The 26,311-nt window shown below is 39.7% G+C and overlaps 2 protein-coding genes across 2 annotated transcripts in view; one reads left to right on the forward strand and one right to left on the reverse strand.

Moving 5' to 3' along the window:
• Positions 1–26,311, forward strand: part of Syt7 (Synaptotagmin 7) — an 863,311-nt gene that overhangs the window by 16,063 nt on the left and 820,937 nt on the right. The window lies entirely within an intron of this gene.
• LOC145987067 (uncharacterized) lies at positions 1,150–9,061 on the reverse strand. The gene is made up of 5 exons (XM_083121523.1): positions 9,007–9,061; positions 7,232–7,279; positions 5,911–5,951; positions 2,453–2,707; positions 1,150–1,530 (listed from the first exon to the last, which is right to left on the reverse strand). Exons 1-5 carry the CDS (start codon positions 9,059–9,061, stop codon positions 1,150–1,152), a joined length of 780 nt encoding a protein of 259 aa, XP_082977649.1.

Raw genomic sequence — 26,311 nt, forward strand, 5'->3', positions numbered from 1 at the left:
GAATATATCACTCACAAGCGGGATGGATATTAGATCCACGGTGTTGTTTGTACGTCTCTTCTAGGAGAAAATATTTACCTAATGATTTCATTTTAAAAAACCCTTAACGGTGGAAATCTCATTGAAGTATAAAACAAAAGTTTTCTTAATTGATAATACGGTTATGTCATCTGCACCAGTCCTGCACCAACTTTACTTTCTCAGACAAAGTTTTAACCTTCTCAACTATGTGTCATCCATCCTGGAAGATGATGAGTATATTTTAGCAAATGTTTTTACCCTTTTGAGAAGAACGGGTCTGTGAGGAACTTATTTTTAGTATATCCTTGCTTTTATTCATGTGTTGTCCTATGCAGATCTATTTACAACCTGAACGTTTAACCTTTCTCAAGGGTCTTTTAACACCCCTCTTTAACTTTAAGGTGTTTAGATAAGATGATTTTTCCTCGTATAGTTAGAAGGATACAGAATGGTCATGAGTGCCGACGGACTCAAAATTTTAAACTCATCTTCATCATCATCATCATGCGCGTATGTCGTCCAGTCTTGCATGCGGTCATGGTCCCGGATCCGGTACTGTATATTGTCAATGTTGCAAAAAAGGGAGGTTAAGGGTTATATTATCCCCAAAAAACAGTGGAATGGCGTACAGTGTTTCCTAAATTTATAGTTAAAAATGTGTCCTTGTATCCCCTCAAAAAAAATCACAAACGCAAAAAGCTGCTCTTGACTCTTGTAGGCTTTTTGCTACGCCATTTACCACTGTCCAACAGAACGTATCGATAATTTCATTAGTATATGGTAAACAGCACAAAAATTGCAAGTTCTCTTTTTTATAGAAAGTAAGAAACTATTTTTTTGGCTGAAGGATATTTAAAATTATTCTCTAAAGTTTGATAAGAAATTTATGTTTCCAAACCGTTCGTTTTCTCAATATCTCGGAACGTTACAAGAAATCTTGTGCATCTGGGTACAGACATGTAGAAAGTGAACGAAACTGTACAAAACGTATGAAAGCGCAGATTATTTACCAAGGGATACTTTGTTTAAATAAAAGAGAACAGCTTGGGACTTTCAATAAAGATTTTAATACCGAAAAATCACATATAAAACAATCAAGGAACTATAGGAATGTAGGAAGAACTTTTTTCAGTAATAGCCAACCTTCGTGTGCGTGTTGCTGGGTCCGTAGCTGTTGACGTTAGCGCGCGCTGTCTGTGCTGCCAGCGACGCCTTCTGCGCCGCGTGAAGCGTCGCGGAGAGGTCCGCCTGGGCGGCCCACAGCTTCGCCTCCAAGTGCTGCGCCTTCTTCTTGGCGTCGTACACCATCTGCTCCTGGGAGGCGAGCTGCTTGTGCGCGGCGTAGGAGGCGCGGCCCGCGATGTCGCCGCTCAGTTTGGCCGCGTCCAGCGCTTTCCTCAGCGCGTCCATCTGGAGAGCGGAGTGCTCGGCCGCTTGCTGAGCTGCTGCTGCCGCGTCCCTGGCTTGCGCTGCCTGCGCTACCTCGGCTTCTACTCGGGCTTTGGCGTCCTGGGTAGAAACATTGAGCATTAGAAGATTACACCTTTATTGATTTTATTACCCGGTCCAGTTACTTTTGGATAACACCTTCTCCACATATGTGACAGAGTGCTTACTGAATTCATGGATTCGGTTCCAAAGGTTATTATTTATTGATTTATTTATTGTTTTTAGGCCACTTTTTGCACAGATCGGCTTATCGTAAGTAGACCTACAGTTTAAAGTTGGATCCGAACCGCCTTGTGCCTCCACATGGTGTCGAACCCGGGACCTCCAAAGGTTATCAAATCCTAGTCCCTGACTAGGTGTGAATGCTTGATACCGATCATCTATTTTATTATCCACATTCATCTTCATTGTCATGATTTTCTTAAAGAGATAGATGAAAGACTTGAATAACAAAGTACAAAAGGTGAAATTTGAAAGGCGACGTCGCTACCACTACGCCATCGGGGCGCCCCCACCCCGTTTTAGTAAGACTCCACTGTGGCTGTTGAATACAAATGCAAGTACAAAACAAAATAAACAGCCGACCTCCGTGGGGGAGTGGTTAGCACAGCACGCTACGACGCCAGAGGTCCTGGGTTGCCATCCGAACTTGGCAAAAGCAAATCATAGACCCTGCGCATTTCCCGCCCCCTAAGAAGCGTTTCGAGGTGGGCGTTCTTTGTGAGTGTCCCTTCATCAAATTTCATAGTATCATCAGTCATCCTCATCTTTGCGAGAATCAAAAGTGGATAAAAAAGCGATGTAAAATAAACCAAATCAATCAATCAAATCAAAACAAACAGTTATCCCTGTTCAATCAATCTTGTTACTGATATTCACCAATTCAACTTTCTTTAGAGACACGTTGAAGTAAAGATTTGTGCACTAAAACTTCGGTTTAGTAGAACTGGCAGTTATGACAAAGTTACTTCTCGAGACTCACCTGGTAATGCTGGCGCAAGTGCTGCACGACCGCTTGCTTCGCTGCCAGCGCTGCCTGGGCCGCTTGCGACGCTTGCTCCGCCTGCTGAGCGAGTTTGTCCTTGACGTGGTGTGCCGCGTGCGCCGCCGCTGCGTGTTGTGCTGCGGTCGCTGCCTTCGCTCGGTTCGCCGCCTGCTGGGCGATGGAGGAGATCTGCACGTAGTTGTTCGCTCCGTATCCCGGCGGTCCATAGCCGCTGCTGACTCCACGCTTCTCCTGCGGGAATCAAACCTTACCGCGTGAACCACAACCATACATTGTAAGAAATTGATGTCACAATTTCTCCCCCGATTTCTGTGCATTTTGCCTAAGAGCATGTTATTGAGGGCTATCGAAATATAGTTTTAAAAAAATTGAACGATAAACAGAAGTATAGAATGACTTTAAGACTAGAGTGAAGTTTTTACAATTATTAGTTTCGGCGTTTATTATTGTAATTTTAATATGTGTTTTTTTAACTTATCTATACTTTCCTTTGTTATTTTCTGCACACACTTTGCTAATAAATGAATGGTAAATGTTTCTTTTACAAAATGTACGCAAGTACACCATGGGCCAAAAGTCATGATCGGACACTATTTATAGTACTACAAGCGAAATTGAAGTAAAAAGTTGTCGCAATAATTCGTCTGTTTTCCGGTAGAGGTACGAGGGTCACTATTTATATTTTGAGCCTAACAATGAAAAAACAGGAATTTGGCATTGAAAACTGCTTTATTGTTTTTCGAAGTATTCTCCTTTATGGTCAATACACTTTTGCATTCGTTCGAACCATTTGTCAAATCAGTTTTTCCAATCTTCTTGAGACACCTCCATAACGCATCAACGGCGTCTTCCGCCGACGAAAATCGTTGTCCACGCAATTTATTCTTGACATTCGGGAACAAGAAGAAGTCATTGGGTACCAAATCAGGACTGTACGGTGGATGACCCATCAATTCGATTTTTTGTCTGTTCATAAAGTCGGTTGTTAGACGAGATGTGTGACAGCTGGCATTGTCTTGATGAAGAATGATCCGACGGCGTTTGTTTGTTTTCCGTATTTGACCGAAGACCTCTGGCAAACAAATTGTTGTGTACCATTCAGAGTTGACCGTTCTACGTTCCTCTAAAGGCACAGTTGCCACATGACCAGTTTTCCCGAAAAAACAGGCGACCATTTGTTTCGATGTGCTTCGAGCGCGAACAACTTTTGTTGGATCGGGTTCATCTTGAAACACCCATACAGTCGACTGCTGTTTACGTTTCGGCTCATATGCATATATCCATGATTCGTCACCTGTTACAATCTTATATACGTCTTTTGAAGCACCACGATTGTATTTATTGAGCATTTGTTTGCACCAATTGACGCGAGCGTCTTTTTGAGTTTTTGTCAAATTGTGTGGGATCCAACGAGAACATACCTTTCTCACAGCTAAATGATCATGTAATATTTTATATATGCTGGTGGAACTAATGCCTATGGTTGCCTCAATCTCACAGTATGTTACATGACGATCTTGCAGTATTAGGTTTTGCACAGCATCAATGTTTTCTTGAACAACAACTGATTTTGGACGACCTTCGCGAATCTCGTCGGTGAGCGAATGGCGGCCACGATTAAATTCGTTATACCAGCGTTTCACAGTGGCAAAGGATGGGGCTTCATCGCCAAATGTGGAAGTAAGTTGATCGATGCACTCTTGTCTTGATAATCCACGTCGAAAATCGTAAAAAATCATCGCACGAAAATGTTCACGAGTTAATTCCATTTTATTGTTGTCGCGCAATCTCCAAGGCAACATAAACAACACAAATGAAGCTATTGACAAAACATTTGAAGTACGTTATGGTCAATAATGCCAGACGATTCCGTGCAAACGTCAAATCGCGCCTAACTTCAATCAGTGTTGCCAAGGCTCAAAATATAAATAGTGGCTCTCGTAAGTCAATGCCAATACTGTGGTTAGGAGCTAGGTTTTCCGATAGAGAATGGTCGTCAACATACCGTGAAGTTCGACTACTGAGAGCTGCACTGACATAAATCTTACAGGTATTGTTGTCCTGTTTCACTGTTTAATATATCTTGATTACATACCTTATAAGGAAATAACTTAATGACTTGCTGAACTGCTACAACTTTTAAGTCGTCTGTACAGTATAATTACTATTTCTGTACCCGGAAACGCTTTGTCATCTCGTTACGAAAGCCAAGACGATCGCCATGATTTGCCTGCCACGTTCCGTAAATCGTCGCCATTTGTCTGGACGGGCTGGTATCTGATTCCGCGAAAAATTTGCGTGCGCGTTCGTTCTCCTTTTTCACACGGATAAACGACTTTCCCCACACTTCCTGTCGGAGTCAATTTGCGAGCGGGATTGTAAATTCCTTTGTTTCCCACGTAAAGTTCTCCTCGTAGCCCGAAAATATCGGCTTTTAGGGATTAGCACTTTCAGCCGCACTTTTAAATTTTCCACTCTTTCCATTCGCACAGCATTACATGCACTGTATCGAGCTCTCATCGCGACAGGAAAATCTAGGTCTCTCTACGGTATTATCCCTCTTTGTCCCATTATGACGGATTTTTTTAAATACAAAGGGATGATTCCAAAGGAACAAATGTCTGTGCTCAAATAAATTAATCTTTGCCATTAAGGACATTGCAATTACAATTGAAGATTATGCTTGACAGGTTTTGTTGATTTAGTAAGATTTTCTGTGCCTGTAGATGGAGGAAGCTTTTTGAAGAATTTATAATGATGAACTCGATGTAGTTAGTGGTTGCAGATAAGTGTTGGTACTTTTGAACAAAAATGTTCAAAAATACAACATTTACTTTACACGTTCTTTTAAAAACCCTAAGACATTTATTACACTTTTTTTTTACATGTATTTGAAATACTTTTAATTAAAGATTTTAAAAGTAAAAACAATTTACATTTATTGTAACATAAATGTAGGCACTATACGTTTTTATATCTACGTTTACATTTTTTAAAATACAATATTTGTAATATAATATATTTTTTATCAATAGACGTTTCACGTTTCACAAGAAGGAAATCAGATTAATGGCAGATTCAGTAACTAAATATTGTTGTTTAAAGCGCTTTAACGTCTGTTAAGTAAAAAGTATTGTTGCTTCATAAATACCATGCTTTTTGCAGAGCATTGCATTGTTAAAATATATCGATATACTAATGAATATTAGCCTAAGAAGGCAAAAGCAGGTGCCGACTACCATTTTAGGCCCCCATGAAATCCTGGCAATATATATCTGATTCTGTATGAATCGTGAACACCTGTCTTCATTCTTTGCAAAGGAATTAAATATGCATTTTCCCTATGCTCGTAGGTCTAGTTATAAGTTTGCAACTTCATAATGTTTTATTGTTTCATATAATTCTGAATATTATTAAGTAGTTGATTCACTTACCTTTCGCGGTGTTGCGATTTCAGCTGCACAGTATGTGGCAACTGGAAGAGGAAAGAACATATTCTTTAGAATCGTGGCTGTTCCTATATATGTATAAATATTGAATATTTATTATTAACCATTTTGCAAGCAACTGTAATTTGTTTTGCACACTGCAATTCACTTATTTATCCAGGATATTTGTCCAAAGTGCAGATCGACTCGATTCGACTGTTTTAAGGATATTTTTCTATTTGTGCAATTAGTCTTTTAATTCTTCTTAGTGAAAGTGAACTGCGATGCATAAATTACACAGTACGTCTAAATTCGTTGACTGGACTACAGACTTCAGACAGAAAATGCAAAATGAAGCGAACGAACATAGGACACTTTGAGATGCTTATTTAACACTGGAGTGGCCGCGGTGGCTCAGTCGGTAACGCGTCTGACTACCATGCTCAAGGTCCCGGGTTCGATCCCCGGCCGGTTCAAATCCGGGAACTTTTCTAACGGTGGAAGCGGCCCCGGCGCCTACCCAGCGTCGAATAACATGGGTACCTGGGGGAAACCCTGGGGGGTAAAGGCGGTCAGGGGCGTGATGCTGATCACATCACCCCCACTCACGACCGGATCAAGAAAGTGTGGGGCGTTACCCCCACACCCCCTATACGCCTTCATGGCGTGGTGCTATGCACAGGGGAACACTTTACCTTTACCTTTTTTTTTTATTTAACACTGGGTGGAAAAGATGGTAAGGTGACATTTCTCACTCTAATACGGTATTTCAGGTTTCATTCGACGAATATTTTAGTAAGTTTCTCCCATTCAGCGCATAATGTTACACTCACTGTTAAAATATACAATCTTCTACCGTTATATTTAAACAGTCCGCGTGCTAATTTACAAGGACGAGACGAAACAGTTTTTTAAAATTTGAATATTTTATGATTACAGAAATAATATAAATTTAAATTTAAGTCACATGTGCCATAAACGTGTGCCTCCAGTCAACTCTTTGCAGTACCACAAAATAATGTAAACTAAGCACATGGACGTCCGCGGGATTTTTTCTAGGGAGAGACAAGCAAAGTAATTTTTACCCAGGCGGCAAACGAGTTTTATTTCCACTCATAATGTTGCCCTTCAAAAACACTCCTTCAGTTTGAAGTTATGTTTCTGCAACACCCTTCCAAAATTTTATATAAATTACTGTGACTGAAATGAAATACACATGTGTGATATAGAGTTTTATGGTAATATTTATTTAAAAAAGGGGGGTCCTTCCCCCCTTCTGGACATCCATACACTTCATTATATTTAATAACTTCGAATTTTAACTTACCTAAGCAAAAGACGAAGCAAGTGGACTTCAGCATATCGGATACGGTGCCTGTAACGAAACCAATAACAACGAGTTAATATCAGTTACTTTACATTCAGTTAACACACCTAGTTGGGCAATTTTAGTATGTTTCTATCGTCAAGTTCTAAGATACAGCTTTCTCTATTCACTCTTGTCTTACACCCTAGTGTAATACCTACACGTGGTATTTTTGTACTGGTGATGTTGGGAAGAGAACTGCTGGTTACGGAGTTTACCTCAAATTGATATAATATAAATTGAAAGGCGCATCTTTGAACTTGCCCATATGAACAACGTTTTATTTTTTAAATGTATTTTCTCTTACTTTCGAATCTGTAAAAATAATATTGAATGGAATGCAAGCATATCTCGTGCAAAATAGGACCTATTATTGATTTCTCATATTAAGTCAATGATGCAATTTTCGTGTGATATATATGTTGGAAGCTTTTAATAATTTTCACAAAACCTTTTTATCCAATTAAGGCTTTGTAAGAATAATTCAACGTAAGTTAACGCACATATAAGAAATTAATTCCATGAGACAGTTCAGGAAATTAAGAGCCGCATTGTGACGTGAGCTACCAGTGTCCGTTAAGTACTCTGGCGACAAGTCACAAGAACGTGTAATTGTGTTAACAATGAAAACACCATTAAGCCTTGTTTCCATGATATGAAAAACTCAATATGCTGACCAAGGCAGAATTTATTTTATTTTAAAACATAAACTAAACGTTACGTTTCAACCATCTAGCAAGGTCTTCTTCAGACTCTGTACCAAATACAAATGTACGTTATTGCACACGTCAATCCTTACCTTACCAAAGGAGCTCCACAGAATGCAAGAAGGTTGGACAATATCTGACGACGTGTGTGGAAGCGAGGAGCGTTTTATACTAGATAACCCTGCAATTAACGCTAAAGCATTCATCTCGGATCTTCCCAAGACGGTGTAAAATTACTTTTAATTGCTGTTCCCAATCCCTGGCGGATATTGGCGATCCGTTCTCCACAGTTCCTTTCTTTCTGGGCGGAGAAACGGGGAACGGAAGGACTCTCACACACGAGGCGATCGCGTGACGAAAGGGAGTTCCGGTGCAGTGGGATTCCCTCACACATGCACGTGTCGTAATAGGTGATAGGCAAACCTCCTCATTAGCTATCATGCGTCTTTATTATGTAAGTTGCACCAGTTCACGCGCTGGCTTCGGAAGCATCTACTCCAATGATTAAGAACAGTGCAGTTATGATTTGAAAATTATTAATGTGTGTATGTGTGTCAAATGAGGCTCTCGTAAAGTTTGGCGGCACCTATATTTTAAATTTTTAAATTGGAAAGCACATAATTTCAATATTCACAGTTCACTTAGTGCACATATTTTCATATTTTTTTAAAAAAATATATGGGTTGCCCAAATGAAAGTGAGATTCTTGGTTTTCTTTCTGTAATGATTTATTGGTTGGTATATATGAACAAACAGGAAGTAAAAGTGATCCATTAGTCATCGTGTCTGTTCAAGAAAGTGTCCCAGCGCATGACAAGGGTATGGATACCCTGAGCGAAGAACGTCCGTGGTTGACTGCGGAACCAATCTTCAATGGCGTCACGGACCTCAGCATCGTTGGCGAACCGGCGGCACTTCATATGTTTTTTAAGTTGCCGGAAGATGTGGTAGTCGCAGGGCGAGAGATTGGGGCTGTAGGGAGGATCGTCTAGGACTGCCCCGTAAACGCCGCAGCAGATCACGGCACACCTTCTGCCTTCAAAAACTGAATAACTGCTCGCTGGGCCCGTTTGGACGAATCCATGTTGTTAACGTGCTTCTGCATATGTAAACAACGCATACCAGGTATGCATACGATGTATGCTTTCTTACATACAACGCCGCCTACCAGAGCAAACACAAAGCTCTGCGTGGTTAAGCTACGACGCTGCGATTAAAGTCTTAGTTTCATTTGGGCAACCCTTATATATATGAACGTCATTTGTCATGCTGGAGTCCTAAATAATTCCCAGGAGGAGTTCTTAATGTTGCTCATGTGCACAAGGTGGTGCAACTAGATGAAAGCAAGAGGAAAAATATTTTTTCTGTGGCAATTCGTCAGTCTATTTCACCTACTTGTATTCAACGTCTCCGTCGCCGTTAACACAGAAATGGTCAGAAATGCAACGAAAATTAACCAAAGTGAGACCTCGTCAATGACAGTGCCCGAAGGGGCAGGTGGCGGACCCCGCCTGGTCAACCAGTACACCTCCTTCTAACAAACAAGTAAAACTAGATAAATAAATGCTGCTTTAGCCCAAATATGCATTTTTGCATGATATCGAGAGGTGTATATTAAATCCGACCCCCCCGGATAATATCCCCCGCCCCTCCTCTGCGTCTGCGCTATTTTTGACAGCCACTGGCCAGGCGGTTATTACATAGCTGAGTTCTAGGAAGGGGGCATATTTCCTAATTGCCATTTTAACCTTAGTTTTAAAAACTGTTGAAATACAAGAATTGTAATAGGGGTAATTTTAAGGGCATTTTTGCATTTAGTACTTAGCTTTCGCCAGAATTCTTAACTAATTTCATTGGAAAATATCGCTTTTCTCAGATTTTCGGGAGGTTTATGTGGAGCAGAAATGTCACCATTAATTGCTAACACTGTTTCAACAATAGAATTTCTCCAGTAACTGCCGAGGTGAAACCTGTATGCTTCACTGCATAGTATTTACGTTACTCATGAGCCCACACGTCCCTTATATCCATTCAATCTGGCCATGCATTCTATATCACACCCCACGGCGCACGGTGACATTTTGACTGCAGAGCTGCCCCTTCGTGCCTGGCTTTTTGTCGACTTTATTGAACTACTGATTTGTGCGTCAACGAAAAATTACACCCCTCGAAGCAATTTCGTTTAAAACCAGCTTGTGCAACTTTGAACGACACATTTATTGTTCCTGCCACGACAAACACATTCTGTCACGATCAATAATGTATTGCGTACAGTGGCGGGGTAGTCCGTAGATATAGACCTTATGATCGATTTTTGTGAAGTTAGCACTCGTTTCAGGATAATTCCAGCTCTGACGCTCTGGCGATCGAATTTCTGCACGGACAGGACGTAATCGGAACGGAGGCCAACGGGGTCGAAATAATGACCTGCCATTCCGAAAATAAAATTCCACTATTTTTGCTTGTTGTTTCTTCAAGAGATTGACCTTCATGAATCTCCCACAACCCAGACATAATATGTAGGTACAGTCACCGACATAAAAATGGGACACCTAGTTCCTGAAATACTAACTTCCCCGCAAGGCGTTGTGTGTGTTGCCTTACTTGTTACGTTCCTAGTAACTTTCCTCACCCTTTACTCCTATAGCCGGGAGCATTGAGGCTCTAAGGGTCTACACTGAAACCTATCTTCAGGGTAGGTGCAGAACAAATCCAACCAACGTCGTGAAGTTTTAATGAAATGTTTATTTACTGCTTGAGTACTTACAGCCAGTGGTTAGGTAATTCATAACTGGAACTTGGAGATCAATTGTTAATAGATAATTTTGAACTTACTAGAAAGGTCAAACTAGGGTGGCCCAAACCTAGGTTTTACAGAAGAGCGGCATACACCTATTCACTTCTTCCTAGATTAGACCCAGAGGGGGCCACTCCGCGACTTGCACGTTATTGGCTAGAGCTTGTGACGTCACCAAGCGGACACGAGAGGAAGAAAGCTATGCGTAGAATGTAACAGATGGCCCATGAAACGCTGTGTTTTCATGCATCTTTTGATATTATACACCAAAGCTGTTAATTTAATTTGACAACAAGAGATCAAATACGCGATAGAAGAATACACTTATTCCGAAACAATGCATAGTTTATTTTTCAGACATTATTTGCGTGATATCTTGTCCCTGTAGGCTGTAGTCCACTGCCGGCTTTTCTTTCCAGCTAACCTATTGCATTTATTTTAAATGTCTAATTCTAAGGAAAGTTCTTGTCCGGGCATATTCTGATATGACTTTTTACTGAATATCCTGGAATTTCAATTTAATATTTTTACGCTACTTTTCAGATTCTCCAGTTGATCGCCAAGATGAGGATAAATTTGTTTTTGTTATTTAGTGTCTTCTTCCACTTTTGGCTAATTGCGACGAACAGGATGAGTGATGATTAGTTTAAATTGATGAAGGGACACTCGCAGCAGGCACGTATCCAAGGGGGAGCTTAGGGGGCTTGAACCCCCCGAACGTTTGCGGTTTACAATAGTTAAAATGAGGTTTTTGGTTTCTTGTGGTGTGAAATAAAATAACGTGACGATAATTTAAGGAGAGAAATAATTATCGAGTCAAGCACGTATGCAAGGTGGGAATCAGGGGGCTCCAGCACCCCATTCAGGAAATTACGCTACATAAAATTAGGTTCATGGCTTCTTAAATAATGTGATGATAATTTGAGATAAATAATTTTCGAGCCAAGACACAGAATGTTCTATAACCCTGTTATTGTTAATAGCGCGCACCCAAGGTGGGATCAGAGGGCTGGAGACCCCCCTTAATTTTTTCAGTTTATACTATATAAAATTAGTTTTTTTGTTTTTTTTTTATTTGATTTATTTTATTTTACTTCGCGTTTTGTTCCTCTTAGCTAATTTACGAAGATGGGAATGAGTGATGAAATGATGAAAACGATAAATGGACATTCACATACAACCATGGCTGAGCGGGATTCGAACCCGGGACCCTTGTGCTAACCACTCAGCCACAGGATCCGGAAAAATTAGGTTTTTGTTTTCTTGAATAGTGTGCTGATAATATATAAGAAGAGAAATACTTACGAAGGCATGTTAAAGTTATGTTAAACTTTATATTCTTTGGCAACCTGGAAAGGTCATTCATTATCGAAATATTGCTATTTGATGTTGCTCGAAGTTTTTTTTTTTTCGTTGAAGTTTCAAGATACTATCCCTTTTCTGTTACTTATAGCTTTTGGGGGAGGGGGGCAAGTGCCTCTGTGTACCCTACCATAATATGTGCCAATGCGACACAATATATTAAAAATTTGCCCCCTCTAGGATTGACTTCGCCCCCCCCCCCACAAAGAATTCCTGGCTACGGGCCTGATTGAATAGCTTCTTTGGTCATTATTTACATGACATTTCTTCTCATTGATTGACGAGAAGATTGAAAGGATGTGCAGGGGAGAAACGCCTGTCCTGTAAGTCGTACAGTGGGATCCGTGAGTATTACCGTGCAAATTGTCCATGACTATTTTCATTGATTTTTCTCTTACATCCTATGTGTTTTTAAGCGATGGATTTTTATGTATGCTGGTGAAGAAGTTGACAACAGGTTGTTTTGAGTTTTCTTTTAATTTTTGAAGCTGTTATTGGGTCAAATAAAGTGCACGAACATGGTGATGGACAATTTGCAAGGTAATACTTATGGATCCCACTGTACATTATATTTTCAGCACAATTTCTCAACAAACGCACATAAAGTAAAGTAACAGTGCAATTGTTAATTAGTGTTCGCTACCTACGAGATGTTCAAAGTATTATTTTCGCGAACGATGTTTCAACTTCAAAGCTAATAAATCTTATCTTGCACTCGATATTCAATGAAGCAATACTTAGAAACTGAGTTCCGATTGTGTAAAGGTTTTTGAAAGATGTATACGTGATGATACGGAAGGCGAGTGTGGAAGATAAGGCCGGAAGCGCATCCACAAATTTTTATCTGGAGGGAGAAAGTACTAGGATAAACGTACCAATAATAATAATAGTAATAATCATAACATTAATAATAGCATTATTATTACTAGTGGTAGTAGTAGTAGTATCAAAGACGTTATTATCCTCATAAATTACGCAAAAGGGAGGTAGATGTCTGTGCTAAAGCATTTATTTTGAACAAACGATTTGAAATATTTTTTCAACACCTGAAATTTTACATTAGCTAATAATTGGAAACAAGTACAGTCTGAGAAAAAAATACCTGGGCCACGGGACGTAGAATTTCGTAACGTCTTAAAGCCTGTTGTTTATGCAACCCAAATAACAAAATATTCGCTTAAGTTTGCCTGGTGATTCTGACTTCTCGGGAAGGATTGAGCTTTGATAGCATGAGTCACATGACTCGTGCCCCAGCCACAACAAACAGCTGGGTGCTACGATGCCTCCAGAAGAAAATTTCAGGAACTGGTTTCTTGACAAGAGCTACTCGTAAGGAAATACTATTCTATCAAGTGATATTAGAGTCATTGTCAAGAAGGTTCGCTGAAATGATGGTTCTCATCACAGACCACATGCCACACGTTAATTGTTTAAGTCCAGTTCATGCACTGGACCTACAGATTAAAATGGGATTCGAACCAAATGCCTCTCTATTTGGTATTGAATTCGGAAGCCTTTCATTACATGGCGATATCAGAGAGGCAATGGAACCCCTTGAGAAAGAGATAAGCGAAAATTGCTACGTGACAAACCATATTTGCCCGTAAATTTTAAATATAAGACAATATTTTGTACTGACAGTTTCGAACCGTGGGAGAGGCATATATTTTTTTGTACCATCGTCCATTTCACGAGTTTATAATTCTTCCTCACCGACACGAGTAACGCGAGTGGTAGAAGAAAAGCGAAGTAAAATAACTGAAACAGAAATAAAAGGAAAAAGCGAAATAAATTTTATTCATAATATTCTGCAGTCACTTGAGTTGTATTCACGGGATGCTATCTTTAAAGAAAGCCGTGGTCTCTTCCTTGTCTCTTTCGCTTTCTTTGTGCTCTTGCTTCCCCCGTCACGATTGGTCTAAAACTAATTAATGCGACGTTAATTAAACAATCCAAACAACGAAACAATGCACAATCAACTGCACAAGACAACATTCCAAATGTTTTCGAATCGGAAAACAATTGAGATGCTGTAAAATGACTTAAGATGCAGTAATAAAGTGGGAATTCGGTACCGTATAGAATTAAATCGGTAGAGATGTTCGATTTGATTGGATGTTTGTTATTTAGATTTGCTATTCTTTCACTTTTGGCAAATAGCGACGATGAAGATGAGTGATGCTATGATGAAATTGATGAAGGGACACTTACCAAGGACACCCACGCCCAAGTCGAGATTCTAACCAGGGACCCATGGCATCGTAGCGCGCTGTGCTAACCACTCCTCCATGGAGTGGACATTATAGCATATTTTGTGTGCTCAATTGGGATCAATCAATGGAATGAATAGGCATATTATATGATTAATAAATTCATATCATAATACCACGTCATATTATTCGGCACGAAGTAACATCAGAGACATTCAATCTTGCATTTTTGCCTTTCAACTAATTCTTTGAATTCAGGTTAATCACAACAATAAGATAAATTATGAAGAAAATGATAGTGAATGTGGGATATTGACAGTTATTACGAATTTCCTGAGAGAAACAACATTAAGCAGGCTCGGTGGTCAAGCTCATTAAGTGATTGACATTCGATATCGTCGCAAAAGTTCCCGGTTTTGAGTACCGTCCTTGTCGGGGGTGTTTGACTATTTCGTCATCAATTTCGAGTAATGGTCACTCGTCCTTATCGTCGCGATCATCGAACAGGGAATAAAAATTATAAAAATAAATACGATGGAAGAGTACTTATTTCATCTCTCACGAAATCTCCTACAAAACCGGAATATATAAAATACATGTATATTCATTCACATACATTTTCGATTTCTATATTTAACTAGTCGAGACCGAGAACGGGAGAGCAATTTTCAATTCGACAAACCGAGAGGCGGAGAAACTGTCAAGTCTCGTTTCTTCTTGGCACCTCCGTAATCGAGTTGTTCTGTTTGTCATTGGCTTTGTATTGGCAATTATTGTCATTATTCTTCCCCTGCAGGTAAACCATAACGATGAATTATGATGAAATGAAGCAGATAAAAGGGCAAGAACAAGAAAGTCATGCCTGTTCGGGACTCCAACCCAGAACCTTATGTAACGAGATTTGAAATTCTGGAGAAGGCGTCCGTGTTTCGCTTGGTTTTATCTTTCCTCTACTTCTCTTATATTATCATACATGTATAATAAAAATGGATCTCATACGATATGTTGCGATTCATAATTGTGCTGGTTAGATGCTACAGATGTGAACTCCAACCTGCAATATATTATTCCCTTTTGTTTCGTATCTGGTTGAACATGAAATTTTCTTACACTGTGACAATTTCTTTCTTAGTTTTGGTTTGGTGCACAGATATGCTAATCTGGACTCGACCTTCAGTTTAAAGTGGGATACTAACCACTATGTGCATCCATCGTGTATCAAACCCGGGATCCACTGATTACAAGGCGACGACGTTATCACTACTCCATCGAGGAGGCCCCATGACAAAATGTTATTCACTCGATCTCTACCATAATTTATTTCAGCATTTACATTTTCGTTTTCTTCTTCTTTTTTCCTTTTGTTAACTACTCTTATACAACTCTTTTTGCGTCTTCGAATTTCTTCTTGTTTCAGGAAAAAATAATACATGCAGGCTCTATAAAAATCCCCCGTTCAAATAGATAAAACGTTCACTCTCAAGAACTAATTTACATGTTTATCACTAACGTAACCATTAGGAAGGAAACTATTGAAATGTTAACTGATATAACTGCAGATGAAACAATACTTACAGCCACTAACGAAATATCTATTCTTGTGTAGCCTCACAGACAACAAGTATCTGGTGAGTCATTCACTCTTGCTGACTACGGGCGAAGGTCACTGAACTAAAGGGTGGTGGCAAGCAAGCAGGCTTCTGCTCTACCAAAGACGAGGTCACGTGTTCCAGTTATCAATGGCGTACGAAATAAGGAGGAACACAGCTATCTGACGTATGTTTTGGTCCCGTCATTGCACGTAGACAGTGGCGTATGCTGGTTCTAACGAGTGGGTAATCTCCGACCTTTTGATCCTCAAACTCCAAAAGTTTCCGTGCAATTTATGTCACGCTCCATATTGGATTTAGGAATATTGTGTCGGAATGTTTGTCTTATTGCTACGATCACAATCAATTAATTCTCGTTTTTGCAGTTTACTATACGCGTAGAATTTCAAATAATAAAACAAGACAGTATTATAAAGCTATAAAAAAACAGCCTGTGAAATATAAAAATGAAAGACGTGCACTAGTGAAATAAAAACCCGCAATATTAATTTAAGTGCAAAATTCAACTTACTCCAGGACCCGATTACTTGTGCCGTACTACATCCAAAGCACGCTGTTTGTCCAGTTGCACGTCAATACGTGTCTGGGCGAAAGATTGCAGCTTAACAAAGGAAGTTATGTGACTTTTGGATTTTTCATGTTTGGCACAAGTGTTGCAAAGATTACAGTCACGCGTCCATACATTCTTTTCAGCCCCGAAAAGTAAGCACGGCGAACAAAAATGCAAAGGTTATTAACACTTATACTTCTTGTCAACCATGGTGTTTTGTCATAATTTGCTTGCGAAAATGCCTCACATATTCCCGATTTTGTCTTTGTGTGTAGAAATAAGTTCAAGCGATGACACTGGCCTACCTGTATTAACAATTTGCAACTTCTCCTGAAAATATCTTGTTCCAAAAGGTTTCACCAGCAAATCTTGTATCACATCCATTACCCTTTAACACAGCACTATCACGACAAACACTAACACCTAAATAAATAATAAACACGAAGCACAGCACGAAGCCAACGACTACACGCATTCAGTTTCACGCGCCAAACTTCTGTTGTTGTGTTCCTGGCTCAGAATGAAATTCCCTATGAATAATAAAAAAAATCCCTTTCCGAGCTCGAATTGACAGGTTTTTAAAAGTTCGAATCATTGCAGGTCAGAGTCAGAATTTTAATTCGGGATGAGGATCATCCCTTATTATCAGCCGCCACATAAATTTGAAACAGTGGGGTTAGAAGTCCTGAAGATGAATCTCAGATTATTAGAACGTATTAAGCAAAGTGTTTAATCCTGCTAATGAAGTAAAATGAATTACCACTATACACTTTTTAAATTAGATATTTGTAGGATTTCGGGGAGGGGGTTTCCCTTTAAAAAAATATTCAGTTCCGTGAGATAAGTATTCTCGCTGCTTTTGAAGATTAGAGAGGAGAAACAATCACTATTTTTGTAAATACAAGGATGGGGGGAGTCAGCAAATAGGTGCTTTAATTGCTTAAGCCTTGAATTTTAATTCAGTTTGCTTCATCTTCAATATTTAAGCTTTTCCCTTTTGATAAATTTATGTTCAAGTAACAGAAATCAGCAAGACAGAAGCAAATGTAAAGTGAAAATTAGCGTAGAATTGGTTTGCGCATGTTATTCAGTTTTCCTGTTCTTCGCACTCTACCGGGTATGTTTTCCCTAGTTGAGCGGAGGGAACGGAAAAGGCTCTCAAGGTTGAGAGTGCGACCGGTGGACTCTCACAAGAAGGAGCTTACCCTGGGCACGGAATCACCGCGCCTGAAAAGCAGTGTTTCCTCCCCCTCTTTCCTTTCTCCTCCCTCCTCGCCAAGGGTTGTAAGGAAAGCGGGAGGAATGACGTCAGGGTGAGATTCCCTGAAGTCATTCCACCGGCTGGAGAAAGGTTCCCGGACATTCGGTGGCAAACGATTGGAAGTATTCGCGCGCTGGAAGCAAGGAAATGTATGCATCGAAATTGGTTTGGAAGAATATTGCGAGGAAATGTATATATATATATATATATATATATATATATATATATATATATATATTAAAAAAAAGAAATACAGCCGGGTCATCTGCGATTACCTAGATGACCCAGAGTATACGCCGCTGCACGTAGAACACTTTATCGTAGTGGCCTTGAAGTTCCCTCAGGGCACTCCTACGTAAAGGCTTCTGAGCTAGAAGGATATCTTCCCCATTGAGTGGAGGAAAAGTGGGTCCGTATAGAGGTCCCTCAACTTTCGTATTCTGTTTCATTTCAGAACCCGTGCTGTATCGTCGACTTAATCCAATCTATCCGATGTAGGTTTTAGGTTCTGTTTCTGTTCGGTTATTTCACGTTGTCTTCCTGCTTATGTTATTCGCGACGAAGGCTCTGGATTCGATAATCTGGACAATAACGGGATTGTGTTGGTTGCTTGATTTGGTGTCTTAAGTTCACTTTATGTCCTGTTAGGCTAATCGTGAATGGACCTACAGTTTAAAGGGGGATCCGAACCACTATGTTCCTCCACCGAGTATCGAACCCGGGATCCCTTAATTACAAGGCGCCCACGATCCCACTCCGCCATCGGGGATTGTGTTCGCAACGAATGAATCAAATTTGAGTGATATGATATGCAACCATTGGAAGACTATTGAAAGAAAAGCTACGGGAACCTGCCAGTTTTTCTACTGCAGACAGGAAACCATAAACATGCAAGAGAAGCTTATATTCTATGAAACCTGACGCTATGTGCTCGAATACTGGCTATATATAATCCATAGAGGCATAGCAACGTTAAACAACCTCTTATATGATACATATAGGTTAAAAAAGGTCGAAATACAAAGATTGTGTGCGCCTCACTGATCGCGTAGTGGTAAGGCCTTGTAATCAAGGGGTCTCGGGTACGATACCAGGTGATCGCACATAGTGGTTCGGATCCCACTTTAAACTGTATGCATTTCAGATTAGTCTATCTGTGCCGGTGACTCAGTCGGTAACGCGTCTGACTACCATGCTATAGGCCCCGGGTTCGATCCCCGGCCGGTTCAAGCCCGGGAACTTTTCTAACGTTGGAAGCGGCCCCGGCGCCCACCCAGCGTCGAATGACATGGATACCTGGGGGAAACCCTGGGGGTAAAGGCGGTCAGGGGCGTGATGCTGATCACATCACCCCCCACTCACGAACGAATCAAGAAAGTATGGGGCGGCGTGATGCTGATCACATCACCCCCACTCACGAACGAATCAAGAAAGTGTGGGGCGTTACCCCCACACCCCCTATACGCCTTCATGGCGTAGCGCTAAGCACAGGTGAGAACTTTACCTTTTTTTTGTTGCATAAAGTGGACTTACAACAAAATTTAAAATTGCGATAAAGATTATGATAAGGTATTAAAGAATTGGGTCTAACACATTTTTTTATTGTTTACCAATGACCTTGTTAACGGTGGAAGCGGTCCCGGCGTCTACCCAGCGTCAAATAACATGGGTACCTGGGGGAAACCCTGGGGGGTAAAGGCGGCAGGGGCGTGATGCTGATCACATCACCCCCACTCACGACCGGATCAAGAAAGTGTGGGGCGTTACCCCCACACCCCCTATACGCCTTCATGGCGTGGTGCTATGCACAGGGGAACACTTTACCTTTTTACCTTGTTAACTAATATTCTTAATTTCAGTTTCAAGATGAAATCGGCTACGAAATAAAAGGAGTGGGTTCATATTTCTGTTACGAAATTCCACTTTTGTAGTAGACCTGTGCCACACTAAGATGTGACATAATAAACAAATCTGAGACACTTTCAAAGTATTAAATTGCTATCTACGTATTTGGGAACAATCTTTCAATATAATACTTTTTTTGGACGCGTCAAATCATAGTATTTAATTCCTGTTTTAGCAGCTTTAAGAAACCTGATTTTTTGGGGGGGTTACAAATGCCCTTTCTGCTCCCGTCAAGTTGCGCCTATGAAAAAACAGGAATTCAAAGTAAAAGACTGTCCCGACTAAATCGGGAGACACGTCTGATAGATTTACAATTGGGAAAATCATAATTAAGCGTGTAGTTGAAAACAACCTATTTTCATATATTGCATGCAGCTCTACTTTTTCTGCAATGTGGATCAAGAACTGGGGACGAGGAGAAGCACAACACTCCACGTAACCAATAGTCACGTGACCCTCTTTGCTTTCCTGTCATGTTGACCTTCGCGTGGAACACATTTCTCGGTGTTAAGACAGGCAAAATCACCCGATCATCGAAGGGTGCAATATGTGTTGCCTACCCTCCTGCATTACTTGCTCCTATTAAAGCCTTATGGGGAAGAACTTTTTTCCATGACTGTACACAAACTGTATTTTTGAATGGCAGAAAATGAATGATAAATGCATGCCGAAGATATTTTTCTTGTACATATAACATGTATAACTTTCATATGTTTTACACATATGCAACATGGAGCGACATAAAATAAGAAAATACATATGCAAGATGCTAACACTAAATTATGTACGTATTCAAAATTTTTTCATTAAGTGTGGGGCGTTACCCCCACACCCCCTATACGCCTTCATGGCGTGGTGCTATGCACAGGGGAACACTTTTTTTATATACAAAACATATTATTTAAATACATCACATTACAAAAAACAATTATATTGCGAGCGAAGCGAGAAAGAAAATTTTTTGATCCAATTTTTGCAATTTAAAACAATATTGATTTAATAAGGAACAGATAATATCACATGGCGCCAAGGCATTCTGTCTTTCACATTTTTTTTTTAAATTAGATTATTTGGCGCCCATGGCCGACTCCCGACGCCCCCTAGCTACGTCTCTGAACTTGACGAGACTGAGAAAGGCTGGCACTGCAAGCAAAGTGAGCAAGAAAATTTTACGAAATGTATTTTTATTTGTATAAAATTTGAAATAGAAGGGGGCAATTTCTCCTCTGTGTCCCCTGTAGGTGCCTTTGGTCATCAATGTTTGCCCCCCCTAGAATTGACTTCCGTCGAAGGTTGGGGGACAATGCCCCTGCCCTCCCCTGTGGTTGCACCACTGGGTAAGTCCGAAATTTGGAGGAACAAATTGAATCAATCCTGCTACAGCAAGTTTTTGGGAAGCGATGATCACTTTATTCCAGGCGATTTTCTTCTATTATTATTGCACGTGGCAAGAGCACAAACAAATTGATTTGTTCTCATTCTACCGGCATTCAAGAAAAAGTGTGTATAAGTAAATAATCGACCCATTTATCTCAAGCTTCCGTATACGATAACGAAGTAAGTTCCATTCTGTCCGCTTAATGACGTCATAGCGCGCACTGAATCATGGGAGAAAATCTCGGAACCTAGGGAATGGCCTACCTTATAAAGGTACCTTGGATTAGACCGTTCCTATTTGGCCAGTCTAGGTTTTACAGAAGAGCGGCTTGCACCTATTCACTTCTTCCTAGACTGACACCAGAACAGACCTCCTTACGGACCAAACTACTTCGTATTTATACCCAAAGTTCCAGCCTCGAACACCTGTCTTTAGGTAATTTCTTATTACAATACTCCAAATTACAACAGAAAGATTTGAAAAATACATAGTTTGGCAATTAATAATTTACAAAGAAAGTTTACATATTCAGTTGAGTTAACAATTATTTCCTTAACGTTGATAAAATCTTACATTTTGGAATTATACAAATTTAAATGTTCCGCCATTATTTAATTACAATTAGGTTAGTTCATCAAACATTGATAATCTTTGATTGGCAAATCTATATTTACATCATAATAAATGCCCGTTGTCTTAAGCGAGCTGACTTCATTAGATTGTTACAGAAAGGTGAATACATTAGTTCAACAACGCCTTGATTGGCGCGTTCGTATTTGCGTCACAACCCGAGCCATACAACATGTAGTATCACGGACATTAACAAGGACATGAGGTAACACTATATCAATTTTTCTTTTAACACGGCATTGCAAAGTCACAAAATAAGTAAGGTCGTAACATAGTGTACGGCAAGAAGTTGTTTTTAATGGCAAATTTTCAGAAGAGAATATTTCAGGATCTAGATATCCCATTTTTATTGCAGGTGACTGTACTTGCAGCGAAAAATTGAAGTAATAAGATATAAGTTACTTACATGTCAAATCACATTATACGCTCATAGCGAGAAATTTGAATTGTTGAAAACAAGGAAATAAATATAAGAGAAAAGTTACACCAGATAGTTGGGAGTGAGTTAGAGAAACGGTGGGAATCCAATTCTAAAGAATAAGATGATGGGTACTATATTTGTGAGTATATTCCTCTTTGAGAACCAATTTTATGTGTTAAAACTTAGTACCTGTTACAGCTACATGTGGAAATATTGGAATATAGAATAATTTAAACCTGTGCTGCCACTCCACGACAACGTTTGAAGTTCCTTCGACAGTAGGCACGTGTGGCAGGTATGTTTTGTACCATATCTCCAACAGTAACTCTTGCCTTACTTTACATGAACGGATTTAGAGTATACTGCTCGTCATCAGCTCCATTTCCGTGTAAATAGATGCTACATTATTAAATCTAGCATTTCCTTACACGGAAAATATGACTGCGGGCAACGTTAAGGGGTTCAAGCCATATTTATGCCCTTCAAATATTTAATTTGAAATAATAAGTAGAAGAAAATCCCCGTAAAGTAACAAAATTCAAATCATCATTTATGCGCATATTCGCGATTACCCTAAGAGTTAAAAAGTGACGCTGAATAAGCAAAACGCAAATGCTCAAGAGAAAGATGCCTCTTTGGTTGCGACCTCTCAGTTAAAGACTGAAGTAGATGTCACCCACTTGTGTGTATTCCAGAATGAATACGCAAGAAGAGCTTTGGAGGTTTTGTTTTCATGTCCACTGTATTCACAAAAAAGGCTATCGGGACTGGATCTACAGTTTAAAGTTGAATCCGAAAACGTATGTACTTCCACCTGGTATCGAACCCGGGAACCCTTAATTACAAGGCGACGACGTTACCACTACGCGCTCGGTGATGCCAAGGAGAAGAACCTTTGACGACTTGTAATCACACCAGCTTCCCCATTGTGGAGTCAAGAAAAATAATTTCGTACCAATCCTTGGCTGTTTGTCAATAAAACTATACACTTTGAGAATAACATTACCCTATCAAATACACTGGATTAGACCAATGTTTACTCACCTTCGGCGTTAAATTTCACGCAACGTAGAGTCGTACATGACAGCTGGTGTGATCAATATACCCCACCCTTCAATTAGAGGCGCGGCGTCACTTCATTGCGTATTCAACAGGTGATTGAACTGTTACTGCACAGCAGTTATATTGTTGCGCATTGACACTTTTGTCATTTGAATATTACATTGGTTTGTAACGCTTGCTCTAAATTGAGTAGTTGCGTTGTTAAAATGTTAGGTTTGAAACAACTCTTCAGATGCTATGACGTTAATGCAAATACATGACGCAATTTTTGCCTCGTTATGGACTAACCCATAGATTTTAAGTTACTAAGACATGGCTATTTTGGAGATGAAAAGAATAAATGTCCGTGTATTTTGATCCAGTGCAGTTTTCTCTTGTTGGAATATTGGCAACTACAATTAAAGAAAGGTTGTTCAATAATACAGTAAAATCCTTTTTTATCTCCTTCGGTCTTTCTTTGAAAGTGTGAGGTACATTGAAGGAATATTGGTGGACACCGAGTTTGAAGACAAACGAGGCAACTCTAGGCAGCTGTATCGATACCAAAATGTAGGATCGTATGTGTTAGTCTGGGGTGTTCTCAGAGTACGTTTGACTGATTTATTGATTGAGTTTATTTTACTTAACTTTTCTGACATTTTTGGCTAAGCGTGAATGTGAATGGTGAATGGAGGAAGGGACAATCACAAACATATAGGTTGGTTTCATTTGACGTCAGGATGCGCACAGCCGCCATGCTTCCGGCCAATTTTGTTTGTCGTGTGCAAGTAAATATCGTGAAATAACGTGAGCTTCTGTTCGAAACACCGAATACTGCACACTACCATCGTAAACAAGGTACAAATCTCCCGCTTGAATACCGTCTTCTAAGAAGAACTGGCCTCAATCATGGCTGCTCGATCCCACAATGCAACAGTGTGTGACGGAGGTGAAACACACCAACAAGGACGGCACATCACGGGCCCCACAGAGGATTATACTGGCTGTGAGTGCAGATGCCAGAATCTCCGTAACCTGCAAAATGCAGTCCAGGGTATACTACGTGGAAGGGAGGTTGACAGTTGGGTATCTTCCGAAAGCGTCACGCCTTACAGCTACTCAGAGTAGGATGATGAAGTATTATTGTTCGCTGTTAGAGGATTGAAGGGCAATTTGTATCTTGACCAAATGCCGAAAAACGTCACATGGACATGTGCTGTAGCAGTGGACAGGGACATGGATCTATCCCACAAAGTACTAACAGTGAAGTGAACAAAGAAATGGAATGAGGGTGAGAATGACAGAAGGAGGTGTTTCACAAAAAATTCGAAAGAATCTGAACGGACTAGGAAATATTGTGTGGAATTATAACAATCATAGCAAAGATATTTCATCTGAAATCTATGGATGGGAGCAGCTTTTATAGGGGGCTGGGGCTTACCCTGTTCCCTCTGATTTCACGGTAGGATTGCGTAGGATGTTCGAATTAATGCGTCCATAATAGACGCTGTGAAGTTCCATTGTGTTACTTCATATCCTTTGTACCGCATCGTGTTTTCACCTGAAATTACACATGTTTAGCAACAAAATTATCTGTTCATTTTTAGCTGGATAATTATGCACCAGCGTACCTCTGGTTTGCTCTGGAATCTCGGGAATAAAGCCACCGCCTTTGGCTCTGGCATTGCGGGTGGGTGGGTAATTATTGACAACCGGGTAAATGATGAAATATAAGTGCTTGGGGTGACAGGGTTTCAAATCTCCATCCGTGTTTTTACGAATGGTAGGGGATTTGTGGAACGGTACTCATTAGTAGCCTTGTGGGCTGTAATATTAATTTACGTGCCTGCGTGAGCATCCATGGAGGGTGTCAAGGGGTCGCCAGAGCCCTTCAGAATATAAAAGAAAATCTTAATTTCTTGCTTACGGTCACGTTCATTTTCCTAATTTCTGTTTCTCATTGTTTGCCTAATTTTATCTTTTTCTTCTAATTTTAGAACGCATGTCTTCTTGCTTACTCCGCCCTCTCTTGTTGATTATTTCTTTATTACTAGTTCTTTCTTTTAATTATCTTTTCCTTTCTTCCCGAGGTTTCTTTTCGTTTCTTTTATTTCTCTCTTTTTCTACCTGTCTTTTTCTATCTTGAATTTTATTTCCCTTTCTCTAGTTTCTCGTATTTCTATCTGTCTTCCTTGAATTTCTTTTATGTTTGTCTCTCTCTTTCTCTCTCTCTTATCTTTTATTTATTTATTTGTAAAACATATATTTTCAGGCAAGCAGAGAGAAAAAGGGGAATCGAAAGAAGCAGAGAGAGAGAAAAGAGAGAGGTAATTATATATTAAAGGATGTTTAAAGAGAGATATAATAAAGGAAAAGACAAGACAGAAAACCGAAGGAAAAATAGTGATAGAAATAATAAGATAGAGAGAGAAATAATAAATTGTAAGATATAGGATGGTCGGTGAAAACATAGAAATACAGAAATAGGGAAAATGAAAACAAATACAAATTCAAGAAATGAATTATTAACAAGTACGAGGTTTCCGTATTCCAGTGAAGTGGCTCAAGCAACTCCCTTGCGTCAAGGTGTGTCACAGTGTGGAAATCCTGGAAAAGTCAGGGAATTTACTTTTTCTGGAAAAGTCATGGAAATGTTAGGGACATTTACTGTGTTTCTGGAAAAAATATAATTTTTGTAATACGTAGTACCTTAAAAGTAGGCTGTTGTACAAAGAAAAATAGGAGTAGGAAAGACATTTTTAATTTCTTGTGGACAAACTATCCTTCGGTTTGATATACTGAGTATTACCGGTAGATATGTGTTTTAAATACTCTAGGAAAAGGGGCCACGTTTTGAACTATTTTATGTAGAGATCTACTACAATAAGTCCATATTGAAATTTATCACTTTTTTGTTGCAATGTTTGAGTTGTGTTTCGTAGTTATTAGGATTAATACAACTATTCCGAAATGTTACTACAATTATGTATTATTTATGCTATAATTGTATTTTTCATTAAAAAATAATTCTCTGTTCACCACAAATACCTAATAAATTACCTGATAAAATCACCCTCACTTATAAAATTTTCTGGAGACGCCCCAAATCGAAGTAAAATGCACCAAATGATCGTACTCAGAAGAAAGAGGAGTGATAAACAGCAAAACT

The sequence above is a fragment of the Lepisma saccharinum genome, chromosome 4 (assembly GCF_977018435.1).
Source record: "Lepisma saccharinum chromosome 4, izLepSacc3.1, whole genome shotgun sequence".
Lineage (NCBI taxonomy): Eukaryota > Metazoa > Arthropoda > Insecta > Zygentoma > Lepismatidae > Lepisma > Lepisma saccharinum.